At 36.3% G+C, this 22,882-nt stretch overlaps 1 protein-coding gene across 2 annotated transcripts in view; it reads left to right on the top strand.

The window, feature by feature from the left end:
- LOC135687720 (homer protein homolog 1) overlaps positions 1–22,882 on the top strand; it is a 41,746-nt gene that overhangs the window by 16,712 nt on the left and 2,152 nt on the right. For both annotated transcript variants that reach the window (XM_065204359.2, XM_065204361.2), the window contains 4 exons: positions 16,635–16,729; positions 20,874–21,030; positions 21,471–21,584; positions 21,920–22,000. In XM_065204359.2, coding sequence (XP_065060431.1) covers positions 16,635–16,729; positions 20,874–21,030; positions 21,471–21,584; positions 21,920–22,000 — 447 coding nt within the window. The remainder of the gene's footprint in view (positions 1–16,634; positions 16,730–20,873; positions 21,031–21,470; positions 21,585–21,919; positions 22,001–22,882) is intronic.

Genomic DNA, 22,882 nt, shown 5'->3' with positions numbered 1-22,882 from the left:
AGATTGAAAAACGCCAGAAATAAATCTTAGAAACCCAATCCCGCAGTGTTTTCGTCAAAAAATGTGGAAAAGGTCGCTGAAACGGTGAAAGGAGTTAGCCGTCTGCAGGGCATTGTTGTTCAAAGGCCGTGCAATTGGCCGGCTTGTTTACGGAGTGCTAGTAAGTCTGGCGTGAAATCTTCGCGCGACACTCTAGTTCCAGGCACACTTATCACAGTTGATATCTGCATTGTTGGTCTGGGCTGGTTGTTTATCTGAAGAGGAGAAATGACGAAGAAGGTAAATTTACAGGAGTATGAGTTGAAACTGTATTGGTTAATTACAAGCAACACGCTCTAAAGGTGTTCGTGAAGAGGGAAAGGCCACGACCGAATTATCAACACTGTCGTGTTGCTTTTTGATTTGCTGTTACATAGATTTCGTGCATGGCATGTAATCGTCAAATTCTGAGCCTGCTGTAGCGAAATACGTAGTTAATGAGCAATCGGATTGAAAACTTATGATATTCTCGAAAATTGTCTCAAATTTCAGCTGTTTGATAATTCTTTCGTAATATAATTATGAGCAATGTCTTCGTTTGCTTCAAAACCTTTTCGATATTGCAACGATCTAAAAACATGTGCATATTGTCACTTGTTTCATTATCATGATTATGTCAAGTAAACAAACACAACACAACGCTTTAGCCATTGCTGACTGCTTTTGTTAGGAGTTTGGGGTTAGTAAACAGCAGTCTGGCAAATGAGTAACTACCCAAGTTTCAAGAGATTCTATCAAAGCAAAGTAAATTTGATTTTCAGTATCTTATTGTTTGGAAACTCAAAACTTGCAAACATTCGCTTACAACTGCACCTTGACTTTGCAATGTGCTCAAACATTGTATTTTCATTGTCATCAATTTTAGAGTTCTGCACCTAATTATTGTGAGTTAGTTTGATTATTTCTGTGCATGTTTTTGTCAAGTGCATGTTCGCTCTTCTTCAGTGATTAAGCATTATAATAAAGGTTTTATTTTAACCTTGTTCTGTGATTTTCTACCGTAAATTGTCAGTTTAGTCCATGCATTGACAAGTGCAGTTGGAAGTAGAAGAGCATCCAAATGCAATAATAGATAACACCTCCAGTAGAAGACTTCTAGTGGAAAAGCTTCTGCCTTTCTTCTTTTACTTTCTTTTTTTGTGTTTTTTTTTCTGATGTACAAATGCTTATTATGTCTTAGAATCTCATATTTTTTCGTATACTGATAATAGCATTCCATATTCTCAAGTGTGTCAAGCGAAGGCGCGAGCATTATGCTCAGAACAATAATTATAACAATCATCCTTGTGTCAGCTTGCATTCTCGTGGCTTGGAGCAACACCTTAGTGCAGCATTCAGGGAATTAAAAAAACAGCTTATATATTATTCATCATATGGCTGATCTATAGAAGATTTGTATGCTCCATCGACCATTTGATATGTTAGAGAGTAATAGCTATTCTTTGAGGTATAAATAACTGCAAATAGGCCACACTCCTGCTCGCCTTATTTCTTTTTCTGGCACCAGCTATTTCCCAGCACTTCCCAGCATTCCTTTAGAAACTTTTAGGCAAAAAGGGTAATGTTTCTGCCTATAATTCTTGGTACTACTCGCGCAAAAGATCTTCAATAACAATGGTATTTGGTATTAACACTCAAACTCCTCTGCTGAAGAGATACATAGATAGTGGTTTCAAGGGCAAATTTTCTGCACTCTATTTGTTTAGCGAAATTGCTTTGTAAGCTTGGCATTTTATCGTATATTGTTTCCTCAACCAAATCTTCTCATATGGTTCTTCACACGTGTATCAAAATAGACATCGATTGAGACCAAAGCTACCCGTCTTATGTGTACAGCCATTGATCTCACAGGACCAATAAGTGACTTCTGTAGAATCCTTGAGCCAATATGCCTAGGCGAACAATTAGGAAAAACAAATAAGGTATTAGCTATCGTTTTTATTAGGACTGCCTTAATCACTTACCGTCGCCCGCAAATCTTCAAATGCAACAAAAATTTAATTAAAGCAGGCGAGGAATAACCTTTCTTCATCTGCTTCTAATTGAAGAATCCAAGTAGGGCTAATGACTTTTCGTGATGTTCGTTAAATATCTGACGCTCCCGTGCAGACTGCTGCTGGCCAATCAAATTGTGATTATCAGTGCTGTCAGCCAATCGAAACTTTTGCTCATCTATGATTTTACAGCTACCTTTTTGTTGAATATTGGTGCTTCTATATCTTTCACTATTCACTGTGGATATCCTCAATCAATGCTTTTTTGAGGCCTTGACTTTTTCCAGCACAGGAACCTGCTTCAGTAAACTGACAAAGTATTCCTGTGACGTCATTAATCATGATTAGGATTCTTTCTGTAAATTTATATTGTTAAAGTAGCACTCAGTCAAAATAGTCATACAAAATAGCTCATACCACACACAGGCAACTCTTGATGGTAATCAATTTATGCTTGAAGGACCCCAGTGCTATTCTACTTACTATATAAAGTCAGTTCTGTCATGATATCCCTTGTAATTCTGTATGGCCCCTTATAAACCATTGCTGAATAGGCTATCATGCTTAAATAGATGAGTTGAAGTAAAATGGAATGAAGCCAACAGACAATGCTTAGGTTTCTGTATTTCTTATGCAGTGGCAAAAAATTATTCATTAGGAAGCATTGTTTCCTTCCATGAGAATTTCCATTTCATGTTTAAACCTATATCATCTTGCTTGTAATACCCTGTTGTCATTTTAATAAAATAACAAGCTTGTGTTCCAATTTTTCCTCTACCTATTTTCCAAACCATCTCAAACGAGAAGGATAGAAGATTTCTTCGAAAACAGCTCACCTAGCTACCTTCTCTTTTATCACATCATCAAGAGGAGCTTATAGTTTCTCACCAATTTTTTGGAATATGCTTCAGATAATCACCTCTTCTTTTTCGTCTCCTCAATTTCACCTGAAACTGCAATAAAATAGAAAATGTAAATATTTGGTTACAAATGGCCTTTGCTTCCTTTCAGCAACCTTCATTATCAGGCAAGGAACAGCTAATTTTTTCTTAAAATTTTTCATTTTGTTCTCTACTTTCAATCTCAGTCAGTGGTATATGCAAGGGGTGAGGCAGGGGGAGAAGGGTTAGGATCCCCACTTTTGAAAAACATTACTGTCGAGCTTTTTTCCAAAAATGCACTGGAATAGGTTGGGTTGTGGTCATTTCATTTTAGATGCTTGATTTCTATTTAAACAAAAATGTTTTTTATTCCAATACACTCAAAAGGGCGTTTCCTCTTTCCTGTGAGTTTATTGGGTGTGGTTTGCATGTTTTTCCCTTCGAATTTTCCAGGAGCTATCTACATCACTGCCTTCAGGGATTGATCTACAGGCCTTAGGCCTATGTTTCACGGCTCATTTCGTGGTATGAATTCTAAAGATGTCCAGCCCTTGTCGCAACCGAACAATTGACACGTTTTAAGCCGTGTCACAAGATCTCTTCACATTGTATTCATCCGTTGACTGTTTTTGATGCCTTAATCTTGTTCCCTGACCTCGTGATGGAAATTGGATCAGAACCGTTATCTGCGTTGAATATCTTTGGATTAAGTTAACATTCGAGCAATCGTCGGCGGGATCAAAATTTGCAAAAGAGACACAGTTTAAGGAGAAAATATGCAGACATCGGACAACTAATGTGACCACGTGAAGCCAAATCACGTGCCAGTTGTTTTGTCAACCGGACCGTTATCATCTATTTCTGTCGCTTCTCGCATCCAGCTGCATTTGGGTAGATCCCTTCCATTTGAAAGAAAAATTCCATTTGAAATACAAATGGACTGGGTTTGGTCAAGTTTTTCTTTCGTAGAGGCAATAGATAATACCAAAAGCTTGTTTTAATGCCCTTTTATTTGTATAATTTACACTCATTTATTTCTTTTGTGACACTTCAAGACCAAATGGCCTATCTTATATGTGAATGCATCTTTTTATCAATATTTGACACGTTGTAGTAGATTTTGTTTCCTTTTGGATGTGGCATAGCAAGATTTTGTTTTGGAGGACAGACATGCACTGCTTTTCACTTTTAATATCTTATGTTTGCCCAATAGGAAATCATAAATAAAATTTTGGCTCTGTCTAATGTAACTAATATATAAATCCATGATTTTGGTTGGTATTGACAGTGCCATTCTTCATTTTGAATGAAAATTTCAATGAAAAGGTTTTTTGTTATAGTAGACGCTAGCTAATCAAAGTCTGTTTGAACGTGAAATTTATACTGCAGTACCATATCTTTCCATGGGGCGAGACCCTGCAAAGGGAGGTATTCTTAAACGCGAAATACCCCTGTGAAGGAGAAATAGAGCAAGCAGCTGCTTGTTTTGATTAGGCCAACCACGTGTTTTCTTGGAACCGTGGATCACGTTTGAAATAACAACCCAGTTCTCAGTAAGAACGCTAAAGAATTGCTGCAAGTGAACATCGCTATTTTGCTTAGCAACAGGCACCCTGCTCAGCTTGTTGCTAGGACACTCATTCTATTGTCAGCAAAACCAGAATGAGATTTCCAAATTCTCGACTGTTTGCCTTTTTTAATGAAAAAAGCCTTTGTTTAATCATGTGTACATCGAGTTTATTCTTTTATCGGACTAGAATCCGTTCATAACAATGTTATTTTGCTCATCCTTGGTAAAGAGTATTTGTTCTGAGAACAAAGGCAACATTCTCTACGATTGTCACCGAGATAAAACCCTTGGTTTGCACGTTGGATGTGTTTTCCTGTTCCTGTCGCGAAGGCAGTAACACGACCTGTCCATGAGGTGGCATCCCTGCCTTTCTACTGATCAACCAACGCAAGAGGTCCTGAACCACACTTTTGTTTAGCTCGGCAAATATTGTGAATCACTTGCATGCCAAAGTAACGGTTGAAGGCAGAGCGCGTTCAGAGTCGAGCCATGGATAAGATGGAATCTTACTACGTGAGTGTATTGCCTTTTTTGTAAGAATAAATTGATTTCGTACGAGGTTTCATTCAAAACAAACTGCTATTAGGTAATTCCGAATTTGCTTACACCGCATAAACTACAATCCATTTAGGCCGGGTTGCATACAGTTTCTAGTTCACTTTAGTTTCTTTTTATACGTAGTTACGAATGAAAAAATTATTACTGTGAACAGGTTGTTTGGTCCTAGCTGTCCATTTATTCTTCATACCAGCTGATTGAAATTTTGCCCCTGTTCTCTTATTACCATTTTGTTTAGACATTGTGTGCACCGCCCGTAGAATAGAAACTATATCATTGAAAAGGATAGGCTGGAAATTTGTTGTCGGTGAAACAATTAACGGGGTGAATTTCTTTAATTCTTCTATGTAAGATGGGGGATAATCCCCGATCTTGAATTTTACAGGAACCTTTTTATGGCTTGAAAGAATTTTAAGAATTAAAACTACATGATATTATTGCTATACAGCTTGTGCTTTTTACAAAGAATTCCAAATATCACACAATTTCCACAACGGATACTCATTCCAGCATTTGTTTGAGGAAATCAGTGGAATGACGTCATGTTCGGTTTGAATTAGCACCTTTAACAAAGAGAAGCAACTCTTAAAAGGTGCAAAAACAATGATATTGCACTAAGGACCATAATGTCACGACATGCAACACGTTTGATTTATGTTTATAAATGCCTCAACGGCATAGGGAATTATTTCGTATGTCTCATTTTATAGAACCCATTTAAACTAGCTTTTTTCGATGTAGCGGACCTCGTGGGAAACTGGTGTCTGATTTCAACGAGGCGTGCTTTTCGAACGAGTGTACAACATCATGATGGCGAATATATTGCCTTTCATGCAACCTGTCTCCATTTGCCTTTTTAATCTATTCTTGTCTGTCTGTGGACGATTTGATTGTCCAGCTATGTATTCCTATTTACCGTCTGCCGCCCTCACGTTTCTCACGATATTTCTCACCAATTCTGAGTAGGTTTGAACTCTCTTTGTATATAAGAATACACTTTATAAATACACCATGACCCAGTTTGCAGTAAAAATAAGAAGAACGTAAGAAGACCCCCAGTCTTAGATGAAACAGTAAAAGCATCAGCAACGTGTTTTTGAAAATTAACTCTCTTCTTAGGAAAACAGTGATTTTATCTGTTATTCAACCGTGCTGCTAAAAGTGTCATACAAACTCTTATTTATTGGACTTGAAGCACTTTATTTTTCGAAAAATCGATGTTAAAATGAGAAAAACATCAAGAACGCAAGGGCTCATATTATTCATAGAATTGGAAATTGGAACAGACACCCTCAGCAAAAAGTATCTTGTTCTTTTATAAAAACGAGTGTTCTGGCTGTTTCCAAGTCTGCTCGCTTACCTTGTTGCATTCGCTAATCCAAAACACCTTTCCATTTTTGATCAATGTTATAAATCCTTGCCAGTTCGTGTTTTTCATTGCCAACCGGCGCCAAGATGTAAAATCTGTTGTCATTCAAATTTGAATGTTTACAAGTTTTTGTTCTTAATACCCAGCTTGTAAACAATCACATTGGGAGTATTTCTCTAGCTTTTCCTATTGGCATCAGCATAAAGTTTGAATTTACATGTTCCGCTGAGCCGTTCTTCCAGAACACCGCTCACTTGGTTCTTTACTGTGGTTGTCATTTTCTAAGCAATATCTGGTCATTTTTTATGTCTTAGAGGATCAGGACTTGTTTTTTATTTTTGTTGATTTCTACCCAGTGCAGAAACTTCACTTTATGTTAAAGTTTCAAGCATTTCTAGAAACTGCAATTGTGTTTGTAAGAAACCAGATTTACATGTGAGTTGTCACCTTTAGAAAGCTGAGGTAATTTCAAAAAGGCAATACGGGGAGGTTTGAATCAACTTGATCTAGGGCCGACAGGATCTGTAAAGGAGCCAAATGGCACCTTTGTCTTCTGGCCGATATTGTTGTCTTTGGTTAAAAAGGTATCCTGTTTTAGCAACATAGGTTGCAAATACAACTTTCCTGCGAATATATATTATTACGATACTATATATCGGAATGACAATATCTCTGTTACTTAGGAAGATTTTATTCGACGAAGTATTGCTATTTTGCTTGTGCTTCCAGATTTATTGGGTGGTTTTTGAAACGCGTGGTGTTATAAACCACAATATAGCACCATTTGAAAATGTCTACTAGTATTTTCTTTCTCGTCGAATGAAAGCTTCTATAGCTAAATTTCAGGTAAAAAGAATTCTTTGATTTGTACAGCTTAGGTCAACAAGGTCGTAAACATGTTGCACTAGCACCGCTTAGTGTGGTTTTGCCAGGGCCTGGACGCTACTCTCCATCATGCAGTCCTTTAGTTTTGATGATTACACTTCTTGTGGATGTTCTCGCATACCTGGTTCCCTGTTGTTGTTTCTCCGGATCCCTCGTGGGTGTCTTGATCACTTTCAATTTCCGAAGGCTCCTTTTCAGTGGTTTCAGATATTAAAAGGTTTCAAAGAGGTTGCCAATTCGTCTCTACACAAGGATCTTCTTTAGTACCTCAATTCTAAAACTCTTAGTCAGCTTGCCAAAAATTTGAGCTACAAAACGTGTTTATATAGCTAACTCTAACAGAGTGACTTTCATCTTACAAAGCCTTACTCTCCAAACTGGCCTCTTATATAAAGAGCAACTACCTGAATCTACAGCTGTTGGCATATTATATCTATCTGTGTTTTATGTTATTATTTGTGACTTACCATATTTTGGCAGCTGTACCGTTGAGCTGATTCTATTGCGGTACGGCGCCCCTGTGAAACATTTTTTAACTCGGTGAAATAAAATATTTTGCTTACAGATCTAGCTCTGATCCTTTCTTGCAGAACTTTTTTTCTAAGTACGATAATAGATAAGTTACTGCGTATATTTCATTCCTAGCGCATTTAGAATGTATCCCGAGGCATTTTAATTTTTTGCGGCTGATTTGTGCAATAGGTGCATGTTCAGGCCTTCCATCCATATTCCTTGGCAATATCTTTTTCTATTCACTTTAGGAGCCTTATTCACCTTTAGTAGTTCGGGGAGGCACCGTCGCAACCAAAAAAACATGTTGTAAGATCATACGGTTATAAATAAGACTGAATCGATGAAGATCCAACTTCTGGCTAAATTAAAACTTACAACAGAAACAGGTGTGTTTTGAACACACCCTACCTATCAAATAATGACTGGAAAACTGTGGAGCTTGAAAAGAATCATCCCCATTCGACAGATCTTTGCTTTAAGAGACACATTTAGGGGTAGAATCCGCAGGCGCGCAACTACAGGGGGGGGGGGTCCTGGGGGTCCAGACCCCTGACCTTTTTTTCAAAGGAGGAAAAGTGCCCTTCTTTTAAAAAATTGCTTGAATATTTTTTTGATCACACTAAAGAGAATCGTCATAAACGACACATCCCGGCGATGTAATGGACCTCTCAGAAATACAGAAAAATGATTTGTCAGACTTTCACGCAGTAATAGAGTCTATGTTCAAGCTCCTATTCTACAGCGTGTTTTATGATGCGCTACGCACTAGTTTTGAAGAAGAATTGTTCTGGGACTCAAAAACCAAAATAAAGGCACAAGACTTTGAGTGGGATAGGGCCTCTACGACCACTGGTAAAAAATTCAGAAGAAAGAAACCAAGACATCTTTCAGTCTGTTTCAATGGCCCATATCATACTAACTGCTCATATTTTTGGTGTACCTAAACAAATACCCCGATGGACCTTCGTCGTACATGAAATGCACCCTGGCATCTCTTCTGTTGAACGTGAACGTGAATAAAGTTTCCTTAGTGCCCTTTTTTTGTCTTGGACCCCTGCCCTCTGAAATTCCTAGTTGCGCGCCTGAATCCATTACTAAATCTTTCACCCAACCTTTCTTAACTTTTGCAAGCACGTTTAGTAATACATTGGCACCATATAGGCACGTAACCAAACAAAGCTTTAGGTTGCTTGCCTTTTTTCTGCATTTATTTCTATTTTTTCATCTTCTCATTAATTCCAGTGAAGTTTCTAAATGGGTGGTTATGTCTCCAGCAGTTTTTGATTTGCCTGGCCCCTAAAATTTTCCTTCTTAAATATCCAGAGCAAATTCATCTCACGCAGGTTTTTTAATAATATAATATTGAGCATAGAACGGTAAATATTTATACTTTTTTGGTTTTTTGTGCATTTAGACCTCTGTTGTTGCATCACATGGCTGATGACTTTCTAAACTTAAAATTCATTATTTCCTTATCAAGTCTCTCAAATACCAAAGATTTTAAAACTAAAAGCAATTTTGTAGCCACGTTTACGTGTAGTCATTTGGCATACTTGTGACGTTGTCGAAAGTTTTTCAGTTTAAATGTTCACGCTGTCAAATCTCTGGTCGACTTGTTCTCAATGAATTGTTTTCGTTTTCGTTCTGGTTTAAGACGAAAATTTATAACCAAGGCTCTTTGCCTTGCACTCCAAAAGTTCAACTTAATTTTATATTCTATCAGTTCTATGTATTTTCAATTTTATCGTTAAGTTTTTGGGTGTATAATGATACGGCTTTGTAGTCTTAGAACAAATAAGAACGCTTGTTGAATTCCAGAAACAGTCTACTCTTTGCGCATTTATATTTTTCAAAATGGTGAATACGTAAACACGTAAGATTTAATTGAAATTTACAAACAATTTTATGTTTGCATTTTATTCCAGTTAGCGTGTTAGGGCCTATAAAAGCCTTCCCTTGTTCCGAACACATCTCATTTCCAGACTCTACTCCGAATGGAGGCTAATGGTCATAGCACCAGCTCAAATCAATAAAATATATACTATTAAATAATTGATAACAAACCTATGCTCCTTCCATTTCAAATGCTAAGATGTGGCCCTTTGCTCTGTGTTATCGACAACAGGGAATGGTACTTGTATCGTATTTTATGTTTCTTTTTTCATATTTATACTTGTTCTTATATTTTGATTCTTTATTTAACAAAACTGTAAAACTAAATTTTACCTTTTTTTAGTTTATGCAATTTATTTCGAAAATTAAATCAGAAGCTCTTATCCTCTTATTTGTTCTATTTTGGCTAGATAAATTTTTTATTTGAAAAAGTCAAGGAACGATGCTGAAAGTTAACAACTAGATTCACAAAGAAATGGTAAATTACGCAGTCTAAAATGTTTTCAATTTTTATCATCACATCTTTTTTTTTTTTGAAATATTTTATAAATGGATGTCAAAAAGTTGAATAAGCTAGATTTATACGAAATTGCAGACATTGCACTTTTCTGATTGGCTACATTCAACCCAATCAAGACCATCGCCCATTTGTTATACTTTGTTTAATTTTAATTGAAAATAGGTTTTGTTACTAGCACAAAGTAACTTGCAATAATTTTATCTTCCAATCATTTACATGAAATAACTGGTTGAATGATTGACCTGGCTCTACATTGTATTGGTATTTGACTGTTTAGGTTTAAGAAATTGTTTCCCTTGTACTTGAAAAAAGCCTTTTCGTTACTAAGGAAATAGTCATATACATATAAACCATGTCTGTTTGCGTATTGTAATATTTATGTTTATATTCTATTTAAAACTTAATTGAAGTAGGCTGAAAGTCTTTATTAACATAGAGTACCGAAGTGTGACGTCATCAAATATATATTTATAATATTTCATAAATTTGGCCACATAATCTGAAAGAACAGCATAAAATACCTCTCAACATGAAAAATTAGTTTGATATGTTCCAAATTGGGCGAGATATGGCCAATGAAAGATTTCAAGTTTGCTAACGGATTTCTTTTATTCTGGCCTGGTTCATAAAGTTATGAACCAAGACCAAATTACAAAGGTTTGATAGGGCAAGAGCCTGTGCTCAAGCGGCCATATCTCAGCCAATTCGTAATGCCTTTAACTGATTTTGCATTTTAAGAGGTATTTCATGATGCTCTTTTAGGTTCTGGGATCAAAATTTAGAAATTCTAAAAATAAATTTTTATGACATCATCACTTCGGTACTCCATAACATCATACTTATAGGTCAAGCTTTTGGTATTTTCAAGTATATACGAAAACCGCTGAAAACAACAAGGTAAAATATGAATTATCAATGCAATCAATATATTGATTGATTTTTTGTTCAATTTGATTTCAGCAAATAAACAAGCTATATAAGACATTTAAATCTTGGTTTAATCACAATATAAAAACCACAATGATTAATATATCCCAGTTATATCAAAATTATTGTATGATGAACTATGCCATTTTTATTTGTTTGCGTCAGTTTTTGATTTATTAATCCTTCCTTTATTAATTTAGCCTTTCATAATTCTGCTTTTGGATTTTCTTGATTTCACATCATTTCAGCCTTATCCCATATGTTCAAATCTTTGAGAGCTTTTTCCCTTAGGTTTTCGAGAGAGCCCGCAGGGTACAGTCTGTATGTACTGGATGGACTGAGGGCCTGCCAACATTTTAGGGCGCAATAAAAAACTCGTTTCTAAAAATCGCTGCTACTTTGTACCATATGGAGTTAAAAAGAAACACAAAGTCATATTGTCTCAACTGCATATAAAATGCGTATCTCAACTGCGTAGATTTTCTGATTGAAAGCAAATTATACATTATCGTCATGATTTAACGTTACAAGTGACTTGTTATTTTTCACATCTTCGTTGCTTTCATGTTTCTTAGGAGCGTCTTCAGTTGTTCTGCTTGAAATGAGGCAAACAGAGGCTTTTTAAAATCTATGGGCAACCAAAAGTATAGGACAACAAAGAAATAAACCTTAAACTAGCAATTTCCCATCCCCAAAGATTATTATGCTGTGTACTTTTCACCCTTTTTTTTAACATGCCTGTTTACTTTTATGCTTTTTTGTTTACTTTTAAACTCTTACTCTTAATTCGGTTAAAGATACCCTCTCATTTTATAGTCAGAAATATTAAATTTTATTGAATTCAAAGCCTAAACTCGCATTCCCGTGTTCAATTCAGAATTGAATGGTTATATACATGTTAAATCCTATGACTATATTGGGATAAAATTGCCTTGAGCTTTAAATCTTTTCTGTACCTTTAATGCCAAGTGTTTGGGTACCCTTCCTTTCAAAGAAGAGACTGACGATCCAAGCACTGGGGTACTCTGTCTCTCAGAGTTCTTCTCAAGTTAATATTCGAAGCCAAAATTGAAAGCAAATTTAAAATGTAGGAAGAAAAATAAATGTAAATATTTGGATGAGGTCAAGAGTTAAGAAAATGTCCTGAAATCTACCTCCTTTCTCTTCCGTTTGTAGCCTTTGATGTTACACCTCTACTCCCAACCCAACCCTTTTTTCCAGAAATTCGGTATTCATCTACAATCCTCCCCCCCCCCCCCCCCCCTTCAAAAATATCTTGCTTCTGGTTCAAGTTTCGTGTCAAATAACAACAAGCTACAGTCATTGTGAAGTGCGTCGGCCCTTCTCGACATTTTCCCATCTCCACCCTCCTCCACCCTCATTTTTGCTGTGATTTGTTGACATGAAAAGGGGAAGAGGTGGTCGGGAGGAGGTCGGGAAGAGGAGGTGGGGAAGAGGAGGTGGGGAGAGAGGAGAAAAGGAGGAGGAGGAAGGGAAGCGGGGTTAGGGGAAGAGGAGGAGGGAAGGAGGGTGATGAGATGGGTAGGAGGGGCAATTCTTTTTTCAATATCCCAATTCAGAAGATATACTTCTGAGATCAATAAGTAATATTTGAGACTCAAATGTGGAGACCCTCCTCCCTGGGTACCCTTAATCGTGCGGCTACAGCAGAATAGTTTACCAGCCCGTATAACTCGATAATGCAATGCGCATCGACACCTATGACATTATGTTCTTCAAGCTCCTTGCGCATTTGGTTTTAGATGTGTGTGGTTTATGTTGAATTGGAAACATATGCGCCCAAAGGAAATATGCCGCAAAGAGGATTCCGCCTACCGGCAAACGTGGCCTAAGTAGGGCTCGTAGCTCAGCGGTTGGCGACCGTCCCTCGGCTGATACTTGGTAATTGTGTAATATTACTTTCGAACCTTAGCTTTGGAGGTACCAAGCACTTCTGAGGTACCGACTTTAGTGAAACCTATGGTTGGATGAAAAAAGGCTAATTTAATTTCGCCTTGTCTTCGAAATTTAAACTCCTAGAGCAAATTGTCGTGCAATTTTGTTTTTTTAGCTAATTTTTTTGACACTGTGATTTTAATGGTTGTGATACGGAAAAGGGACTGAGGTTTAAATTGTTTGAGGTAAAACCGAAATACTTTCTACATTCGTCGATGACCTTGTTAAGCTGCCTTTTCTCATTCATTAAGTGGCATCTATCTGCTTAATAGACAGTTTAATATTAGTTAACGGTGGACTTACAAGTGATGTCGGGATGCGATCGCTGCCTTGCTCCATGCATCTTCTTGTACTCATGGGTGCATCACCCCTTTCATCATATTTTACGAGCGCCTTTTATCATATGTCTCTCTGCAGCATTATCCCAGCGAAAGTGATGCTGTCCGTGCCTTGTTTAGGGAAGGGTCGATAATTTTCTAGTTTTATTTTAATTTTAAATCTATTAAGTTATTGTAGTGGAAAGAATTTAATGGAGTTGCTTCATTAAGTTTGTGTTTTTACTGCTCGAGTTTCACATAGCTATTCCTAAAAGGTAACAGCCAGCACCTTATCGAAACTTAATGCAATAAGTCAGGCTTGTAAATTTCCCTCTTTGGACGTCCTCGCAGTTTCAGCTTCGTTACGATTATGTCAGTCTTATCCTACAAATTCTTAAAACCTGTCGATATTTAAGCATTTAAAGGTCTGAAAAATTGTATCTGGAGCTCATTTGAACGCGTTTAGATATTATTTGCATATCTTGTATTAAGGCCTTACGTCATAAGCAAGCACGTGATTCAAGGTGGCCGTGTATTCTCTTATTATTTTGCATTGGGTGTATTCTCTTGGGTGTCGGCTCTGCGTGAAATGTGTAGTGCATCGGGGGCAACTAGCCCCACCCACGCCTTGCAAGAGTTTCTTCAATAAACAAAATAGCCCACATTCAGGCTTCAAAAGGAGAGCCTAGTCCCTGCTTTTAACTAAATAAGGATTTGAAGAGCACGCTCGTGACTATTATTCTCCAGAGATATAGGAAATTAATAGCAATATTTTCGTTTTGAATAGATTGAATTAAGATATTCTTTTTTCAGGCCGCCGTAACTTTCAAGGTGGCGATGTACAAGTTTTGACGCACAATCCATTTTGTGACGCTCCGTGCTCTGATTCAAAAGTGGTCTACTGAGAGACCTTGATACTAATTCCCTTTTGGTGCCTTTTTATGTCTTACGTAAAAATCCTGTTGATCTCCTTACATGACTTATGTCGGCCTGTTTGCTATATTGTCCTTCATTCTGTAATTAGTGTGCTTAATTTCTCCAATCTGAAAGAAACTTTGGATCTTAATTATCGCTGCGCTACCCACTCCCTCGGTGATCTAACGGCCAGGCGGCTGCGGGGCGTTCTTCATTTCATTACTGTGAAAAATCGGTTACGAGCCGCAGAAGTATTGTTGTTTTTCTTGTACGGTGTTCGTACTTTTCTGCATGGGGTTTTCTAAACAAGCAGGTTTTTTCTGCGACTTGTTAAATATTCATGAAAACACTTACAATCGTAATCAGTGGAATCTGGCACGGCGAAAATGCTCAAGTTTGTACACAAACCCAATTTATGGCAGCCTGTTGTAAGTTCTATCTATGATATGCCTGCTTGATATCGATAAATTATCATTTAAGATATTTTTATTTACGCAAATTCTACTATCCTATACCAATTTTCAGCTTATCATTAACCTGATTAGGCCACATCAGCCATCATTTTATCTTGTTATTGTATTTCATCTCACTGCCTGCATCAATTTGCCATTACCTCCTGATTTGTATTTTCCTCTTTTTCCGCTATTTTTCTCCTGATTTCTGTTATGATATTATTAATTTTATTTGCGTTTTTTCTTAACTAGCCTAATTTACTACGGTAGCCTAAAGAACCTAAAGAGTATTTGTTTTATATATAAGCATTCATGGCAGTGTCGAGGATTTTTCAATATCTTAACCTACCATAATAAATCTCCAGTGGCTTGAAGAATAAGAAGCGAACTTGGGCAAGGAATTCCTATTTCTTTTTTTTACTTCAGAAACCATAGATAATTTGTTCCAATTTCACTTTTTAATTCTGATATTTTTTAGAGGATTCGTTTTCCTTTCCTGTAAGGGAGGTAATAGACCGCATCATTTTGTTGTTCATCGACAGCCCCCTTCCATCGAGAGAGTGATTCATTAATATGGGTACCTTCAGTCAGTTGCGAATTCTTCTTTATATATTTGTCATTATTAACAACCAAGCAACAGTTTGCATCGTGAGCTATTGACCTAAGCCATTCCAGTTACACAGTGCCTTGTCTTTTGTACATTTTCAATTATCATTTAAAACCATCTTGACGTATTCTGCTCAAGATTGTTCTTTGGTCATTTTTTCAAGATCTTTTTTATCCCTGATTTTTATACCATTTTTCCTTCACTACTTATCAATTCTAACATTAATGTGAAATTCCTATCAGTTGATATAAATATTTTTTACACTCTTTGGTTAATATAGTTTAATATAGACCTTGAATTGAGATTTATGTATGGACGGGTATATAGTTCTTTGCTGCTACACCAAAGGCTTAGATTCCGACCCATGAACGACCTTTATTTCCCATCTTGGGCAAATTAACCGTGCAGCTAAAGATGCCACTTTCTAATAGCTCGATGAATGATCCCCCAACATTCTTCTCGTTGGATAGGCCCCTTCTCGTTGGATAGGCCCCTTCTCGTTGGATAGGCCCCTTCGGGTATGATGTCATGTTTTCAATTGTCTGGGCTGCCAGTCACGCCTTTTGCGTTGTCATGGATTTTGTGTAGGATTTTAATGCCTCGTCGTTAAGATAACGATATTTCCGCGTTGCTTATACTGCAGTCGTTAGGAAATCAATTTGGGCTCACGAATTTTTATTGAAATAACAGCTGACAGTTGAAAGATGGTCGAATTTTGAAGCAATTATCATATTTTTCAAATGTAATTATATAATAAATCAGTTTATATTTGATAAAATCACCCGGCAAAAATAGAAGTTATCGGAAAATTGTCCTCTCGGCTTGTTGCCCCAAAGACCGTCAACAATTTTGTAAAATTATTTTAGGCTTCAATCTGAACCATCATCTAGTAAAATGTTGTAATTTTCTGATCCATGTCATTGAATATTCTTTTCATATGTATACTGTTCTATTTAAGATTCTGTTTATATTTTTAGTCTATTAAACTCTATTCAAAACACGTCTTTTATACTGCAGCGCCCCCTCTCTCTAGGAACAATATTCCTTCCAGATATAAATAACATCTAACTATGCAACCAACGTTGTTTTGGGAAACAGGGGATGCAGTTTCGATCTTTTTTACAAGAAACAGTTATTTTCAAAAATCTCTTAAGCAACAGTGCATTTCCACGACTCTCGGTATGGGTTGTAGACCTTTTTTGTCAGACCAAACTTGAATTTTCCCTTCTCTATTGCAGGATGATGCTGGTGGGAGCCATAAATCTTTCGGTAATTCGACCGATTCTCAACTCAAGTATGAAAACGACAGATTAAAAAAGGCATTAGCTCAAAGGTATGTTATCTTGATTTAATGAAATTTTCAGTAAACTATCTTTGAAATATAATCTTTCAGATTGATTTAGCTGATTCAGCAGGCTGTTTCGCCTTATAAAACCCTCCAAAAATGAAATCTGGATTTTCAAACAGATATTGGCTAAAGCCCCGGTCAAACGAGCTGAACATTTCACTGAGCAACACTCAGCATTTGCAAACCTTGCTCAACTCTGCTCAGCGTACTGCAGGGTGGTCAAACGAACTGAACATTGTACCCAACAATTCAATGAACAAAGAATGATTAATGTGGATGCCTACGCCGAGAGGCAAATCACTCTAAGAAAATCTCGTACACCTTTTGTAAAAATCCTGTTGTTTTATCTGAAAATCCCCAAAAATCCTTTTGTTTTAGAAAAAATCCCGTACGCTATTTGCAAGAGTGAATCGCCCCTCGGCCTATGCAATGAAAAATGGAAATTTCGCACAAAACTATCGCAAATCAAAAGGCCTTCTTAATATTTTCGAAATGATTAGCTTTCATAACGCAATTAAATGTTTTAATGAGCGCAAAACTCTCAAGGTATTCTTGGTACAAAACTTAAATACATTGCGCGAGCTAGACATTCGTGAATTGAGCAAAGTTCAGTTGGATGGTCAAACGAACGGAGCATCGCTCAACAACATCTCGAACAAAAAATGTTTAATGACTCTCTTGACATTTTTGACCGCCGTCAAACATCTCTGAGCAAGATTGAGCAAAGCTGAGCAAAGCTAAGGAAGTGGTCAGACGAACTGAACTTTTTACTGAGCAGGCATGTTGAGCGTTCCTCAGCCTTGCTCAGTCTTGAAATGTTCAATTCTTTTGACCGAGGCTTAAGGAACAAGTGTATTTAATTCAGAGTATAAATCTATGGTTTTATTTTTGTATCTTTTGCTACAAAGCTTTTGGAAGTTAGTTTCATGCCACTGAAAAGCTATACTTTCGAGCAGTGTCATGGTCCTTCCTCTCCATTTGACCGCACCTCGTGATTCCTACCCCTGGAAATACTATAGCTGGTAACTCCCCTCACTCTGGGTGAACGTTTGATGACGTCATTGACTCGAACCCAAGACCCTTGGATCTGTTGTCCGCTGAACCATCCTCTCACCTAGAGCAATGGTCCATTGACGTTTCTTGCATGTTAGTCTCTTTGTTAACCGTTTCTTAACGCCGGTGGTAGACGCAACGGCTATTGCTTCAAATTGTGACTGCATTAATTAGAGAAGTGTTAATTAACTAGTTAAGTATGTAAAAGTAACTGTAACTTAAATCTTAAGATATTAAAGTAGACTAAACTCAATCACTGATCTTTGTAAAATCATTAACAAAGTTTGTATCAAGCTTTTATTTTATGAAACAGTTTCTTTAAAAGAAGTTATTTTATTATTTAATTGCATTTTTTCCTGAAGACATTAATTCGTTTAAAATGATATTAGAGTGAATTTAATTAACTTTAACAATCTCAAATTTCAATCTCAATAATTCGATTCAATTTTGCTCGAACTATTTGAAATTTAATTAAACAAAAGGTGGCGTTAACTGATGATTATAAATGGGCTCATTTTCCCCTTCGAATTAGAAGATCATTTTCCCCTTCAAGTTATCATGCTGTCGAATTATCGATGATAAACTGCAGGTGAACATCGCAAAATAGTCTGCTTTAACTGCTTGATGACTCAATCTGAATGGAAACTTGAAACACACTTTTCCACATTTAAAAATTAACTGAACCTTTTTCGTTCTAAATTTATGACTTCGTATTTTGCTTTTGAAGGACCAAAATTTTAGTCTACATGCCATTTCCTTTAATGCAAGTGTTTGTAATGCTGATTTGATGACAACGCAAGGCTGAAAATTTTGAAGGGATTTGACATTGATTAGCGGCTTGACGAAAACCTCTCCAAGTTTTCAATCTTTATATTGTCATAAAATCTAAAAAACAAGCAAAGAGAGCATAAAAACTATAACCGAAAAATCCAATCTATGCTCAAAGAATTCGTAGTGGTTTCAATGATAGTTTGAAGTAATTTCCAAAACGAGGCCGTAAATTTGATTAGTGAACGGATTTTCCATAGTAATTGAATAGGCTTTCTTTGGTCCTTGGCGCTAAAGTTCTACAAAGCTAACATTGAAACTCGCACGCTGCTGTTTCAATTTTTTTAGCTATGTTTACTGCTGAGGTAAAACTTGTGGATTATTAAGAGAAACACCATGATATCCGATTTAGAGTTTGTCCAGGTTAGGTTACTCCTTTATTATCGAGGAATGGAGATGATCCACGCAAATTTAGCAGCTGGAGATCGAAGAATCCTCAGGGAGAAGTAGAACATTTCTTGATGCTTTAGTTGAAAATCTTCTCAGGTTTTGGGAAAAGCACCTAAAACTAGCCAAAAAGAAATAAAATTTCCAAACAAGAACGATAAGTGGATTTAATTTGTTTGCGATTTGCTAGTGTGCATTGCTAGCGCAGTTACTCTAAGAGTCCAACCCTATCTCAAGAGAAATTTCCCATGTCATGTTTCAAAAAGTATAGATAAAAACTAGAGAAACTAGGGAACTGCATTTTATTAGTCTTCAACATGAATCAAGTATACAATTGTACCAGTTGACGGCGTAGCCATTGCACCATTGTACAGAGCCATTTCCCCCTCTTTGTTTGAACTTTGTCTGGTTTGTCGGAAAATTCGGGTAGAAGATTTGTTGGAAACTCGTACACTTTGCTAAATTTTTTGGAAAATTTGTCTATTTGCAATATCATTGAATAGGATTCTATTTTGACAGAGGGCAGTTCAATTCCCATGTTGGCTTTCATACATTGTCTTTTCTTGCTGTTTATGTTTTTGTTAGAACGAGGTTTATTGAGAAAAGGAGAGACTGTGAAAAGGCAAGCGTAGACATCTACCCATGAGAAGGAAATGATTAGTTCATTCTATCAATCGTTATTTGTGGAATAGCTAAAAAATTATTTCTTATGGAAATTCCATATGTATGGATTTGAAAGGACATGGACCATTTGTAGAATATTCAAACCACGGATGCGTGAGAGTGAATGCAGAAGTGGGAACTGGGACCGATAACGAAAGACAAAATATGAAAGTATATTTTTGTAAATTGGAAACTTTTTGCAGGCCATAACATGTTATTTGAAATGAATGAAGCTTATTTAATTTGCAGAGGGTTGGGGATTAATGAAAGTTACGTTGGACATTGTGTCGTCAGTCTTGAGCTATTTCTGTTTGATCTGCGTTATAATTATATTTGCATAATGATAGCGACATTTTTTGATGTCGTTAATATTGTGTATACATAGGAGCAATTCATTTGTTGATACACATCAAATAAGAGTCAGAATATACCCCCTGTCAGTATCGTGATAAAGATACTGTTTATATTTGTTTGATAACGGTAGCGAGGTGAATTAAAGATTGCGGAGATCCCCTTTCTGTCCCATACCAAAAACAGTTATTTTTTGTTTACCTAGATATATAACAATTTGCATTCTTGAACACAACTTTTCATATTAGTTTTTATGTTTGAGTCGACTGATGCATTTATGATTAGCGCATAGACTTTCAAGTAATTGGCTCAACCACCTTCTACCAACTGCTAATTCTTTAGCGTCATCTAAAACAAAAGTCAGTTTTTCAGCGTAGGCCTTGCATTGCTTTCTTTCGCTCTGACATTTATCAGTTCGCCAATGTGAGTTCGTTTGTTAGAGCCAGAGCCTTACACATAATCTTTTTATTTTATTCTTCAAATAATCGTCATTTGCAATAAGATTTCTAAAAAAATTTCAAAGAAACAAGTTGGTTGGTTACTCTTTCACAAAATTGTCTTCTTCGTGACCAGTTTTGCAAAAACAATAGCAGAAGCCTTATAGAAACTCTGATGTAGAAACTTGTGTGCTGGCGTGTTTCTCAATTCTTCGATAGAAACAGAATAGTACCAACAGATTGCTATTAATTTATTACGTTAGAGTTAACTCAGAAGTAGTTTCACTGTTCAAGTTGCAAACAAGTTGCAATTTCACAGCTCAACGTTTCTCGTGTGTTATTGATCATACAAACGGATTTTCTAGCCTTCTGGGCTTGCCAATATCTAACCTGTATTATTCTTTTTACAGCTCTGCAAATGCAAAGAAATGGGAAGCGGAATTACAAACACTGAAAAATAATAACGCAAAATTAACGGCTGCTCTTCAAGAAAGCACTGTCAATGTAGAAAAGTGGAAAGAGCAACTCAATAATTACAAGGATGAAAACACGCGACTGAAGAAAAAGGTAAATTTCACCATAAACTTCAGCTGCTCATGAAATCGCGTTTTCGATTATTTATTTTGTTTTGTTCAACCTCTTGTAAGGCAAAGTTTGATCGCTGCTTGGATTTGTCAACCAGTATAATTAAAATGAATGCAATTTTTGAAAAATTCGCCCGGTTCTACTCACTTCGAGTGAAGAGTTTTTCTGGCTCACATTGACTGTAGACTTCATGGCGGGTGGGTACTCTCACGGGAAGACAGCAACAACATGGCTCAGTAAGATGATCATGTGATCTCAAGATTTGCACCCAGAAGCGAAAATATTGGACACGATTTGCACCAAACAAATTTATCCAGTTTGAAGTACTGAATTTCGTTTTTAAATGTCCGTTAGTTGCACCCATGGTAAGTCAGTTATCGGTATATCTAAAACAGCTTTTTATGAATTCTTGATTTCAACAGCTTGTCGAGTTGAACGAATCAGGAGGAACTAATGGACAACTGATGGAGCGAATGAGACAAGACTGGGAACAGCGACTCGTTGAATTAACAGGACGACTCACGGTAAAAGACGAAGTAAGTAACAAAAGTATAAATTGTCTCTAAAAATGTGTGCTAGCTTGCTCAAAATTTGAAATGATTTGTCTGAAATTTCTTTACGATTATTCTATGTAAGCTTTTTGTCTTGTGTTAAGTAACCACCAGAGAAATTAAACTTGAATCAAATTGTTGAAATTAGAACAATATTCAAAGACTATGAAGCTTCTCAAACACATAATAAACTTTATTTATCGATAATTTTTAAACTTAATTCTAATTAAATAGTCCAAGAAAAAACAGATTTACTACGATTCGTCTCTTTTTATTTGCAAATAATTAGAAAATATTGACAAGGAGTTGATCTCTTTTAGGAATTAGCAAGAGCAACGCAAGAAAATAGTGAAATTAATTCGTACCGTGAACTGAATGCAGATATGACTGTCAAAATTCAGGTAAATTATCAATTAATCCTTTTTTATTTTTTCAAGTACATCTTCTAACAATTCCTATATTTTTATAATTCCTAAGTATTCTAGCAAACGATATTTGAGCCACTAATGAACACTATTTCACCAATTTGCTGTAAATTTGCTTATAAATTATCTTATTCAAATTGAGGCCTAGAAAGAAATGTTTCTCTTTCCGGATCAAGGCTCTGTTGTAGTGTTTTAAATTGAAAAAGTAATGATGTGTGAGAATTTTTCTTTTTATCTGTTGCTTAATACTTTGATAAAAAGCAACCGGCAAAGTTGACATGAACTAATTCTAATCGAAAGTAAATCCAACATAGACTTTAGATTTATCTTCCACTCAATCTGCCGTTACACTTTATTGACATGTCTTAACATTTTTGCGTTTACATTCAACACAAAAAGCACGTTTCTTTCCAAATTTGTTAATATCATCCAGTGTTTAAGAATTAACGTCTTATTCTTAGAAAGTCCGTTTGAATATTTTGGTTTGATAGATCCGAATCTTTAATAGCTGCATGTGGCATTGAATGGACTTTGTTGCTTAAAAGCTTTAGGAATTTACTGATAAAATATCTAACGCGATGTCGTTTTAACTGAGTTCTAAAGTGATGACGTCACAAATTTTATCTAATTTTTGAATTTTTGAATTTTGATCCAATCACCTGAAAGAGCATTATGAAATTCCATTGAATGTGGAAAATCAGTTAAATGTGTTATGAATTAACCGAGATTTGGCCAAATTGGCATAATCGCTTTTCCCATCAAACTCCTGTAATTTGGTCTCTGTTTATTACTTTATGAACGGAGCCAAAATAGCAGTGATCCGTTTGCTAGCTTCAAATTTTTCAGTTGCCATGTTTC

Source organism: Rhopilema esculentum, chromosome 20 (genome assembly GCF_057945365.1).
Source record: "Rhopilema esculentum isolate cy_ngs chromosome 20, ASM5794536v1, whole genome shotgun sequence".
Classification (NCBI taxonomy): domain Eukaryota; kingdom Metazoa; phylum Cnidaria; class Scyphozoa; order Rhizostomeae; family Rhizostomatidae; genus Rhopilema; species Rhopilema esculentum.
The sequence above is the reverse complement of the archived record's forward strand: the minus strand, read 5'-3'. Positions and strand labels throughout refer to the sequence as shown.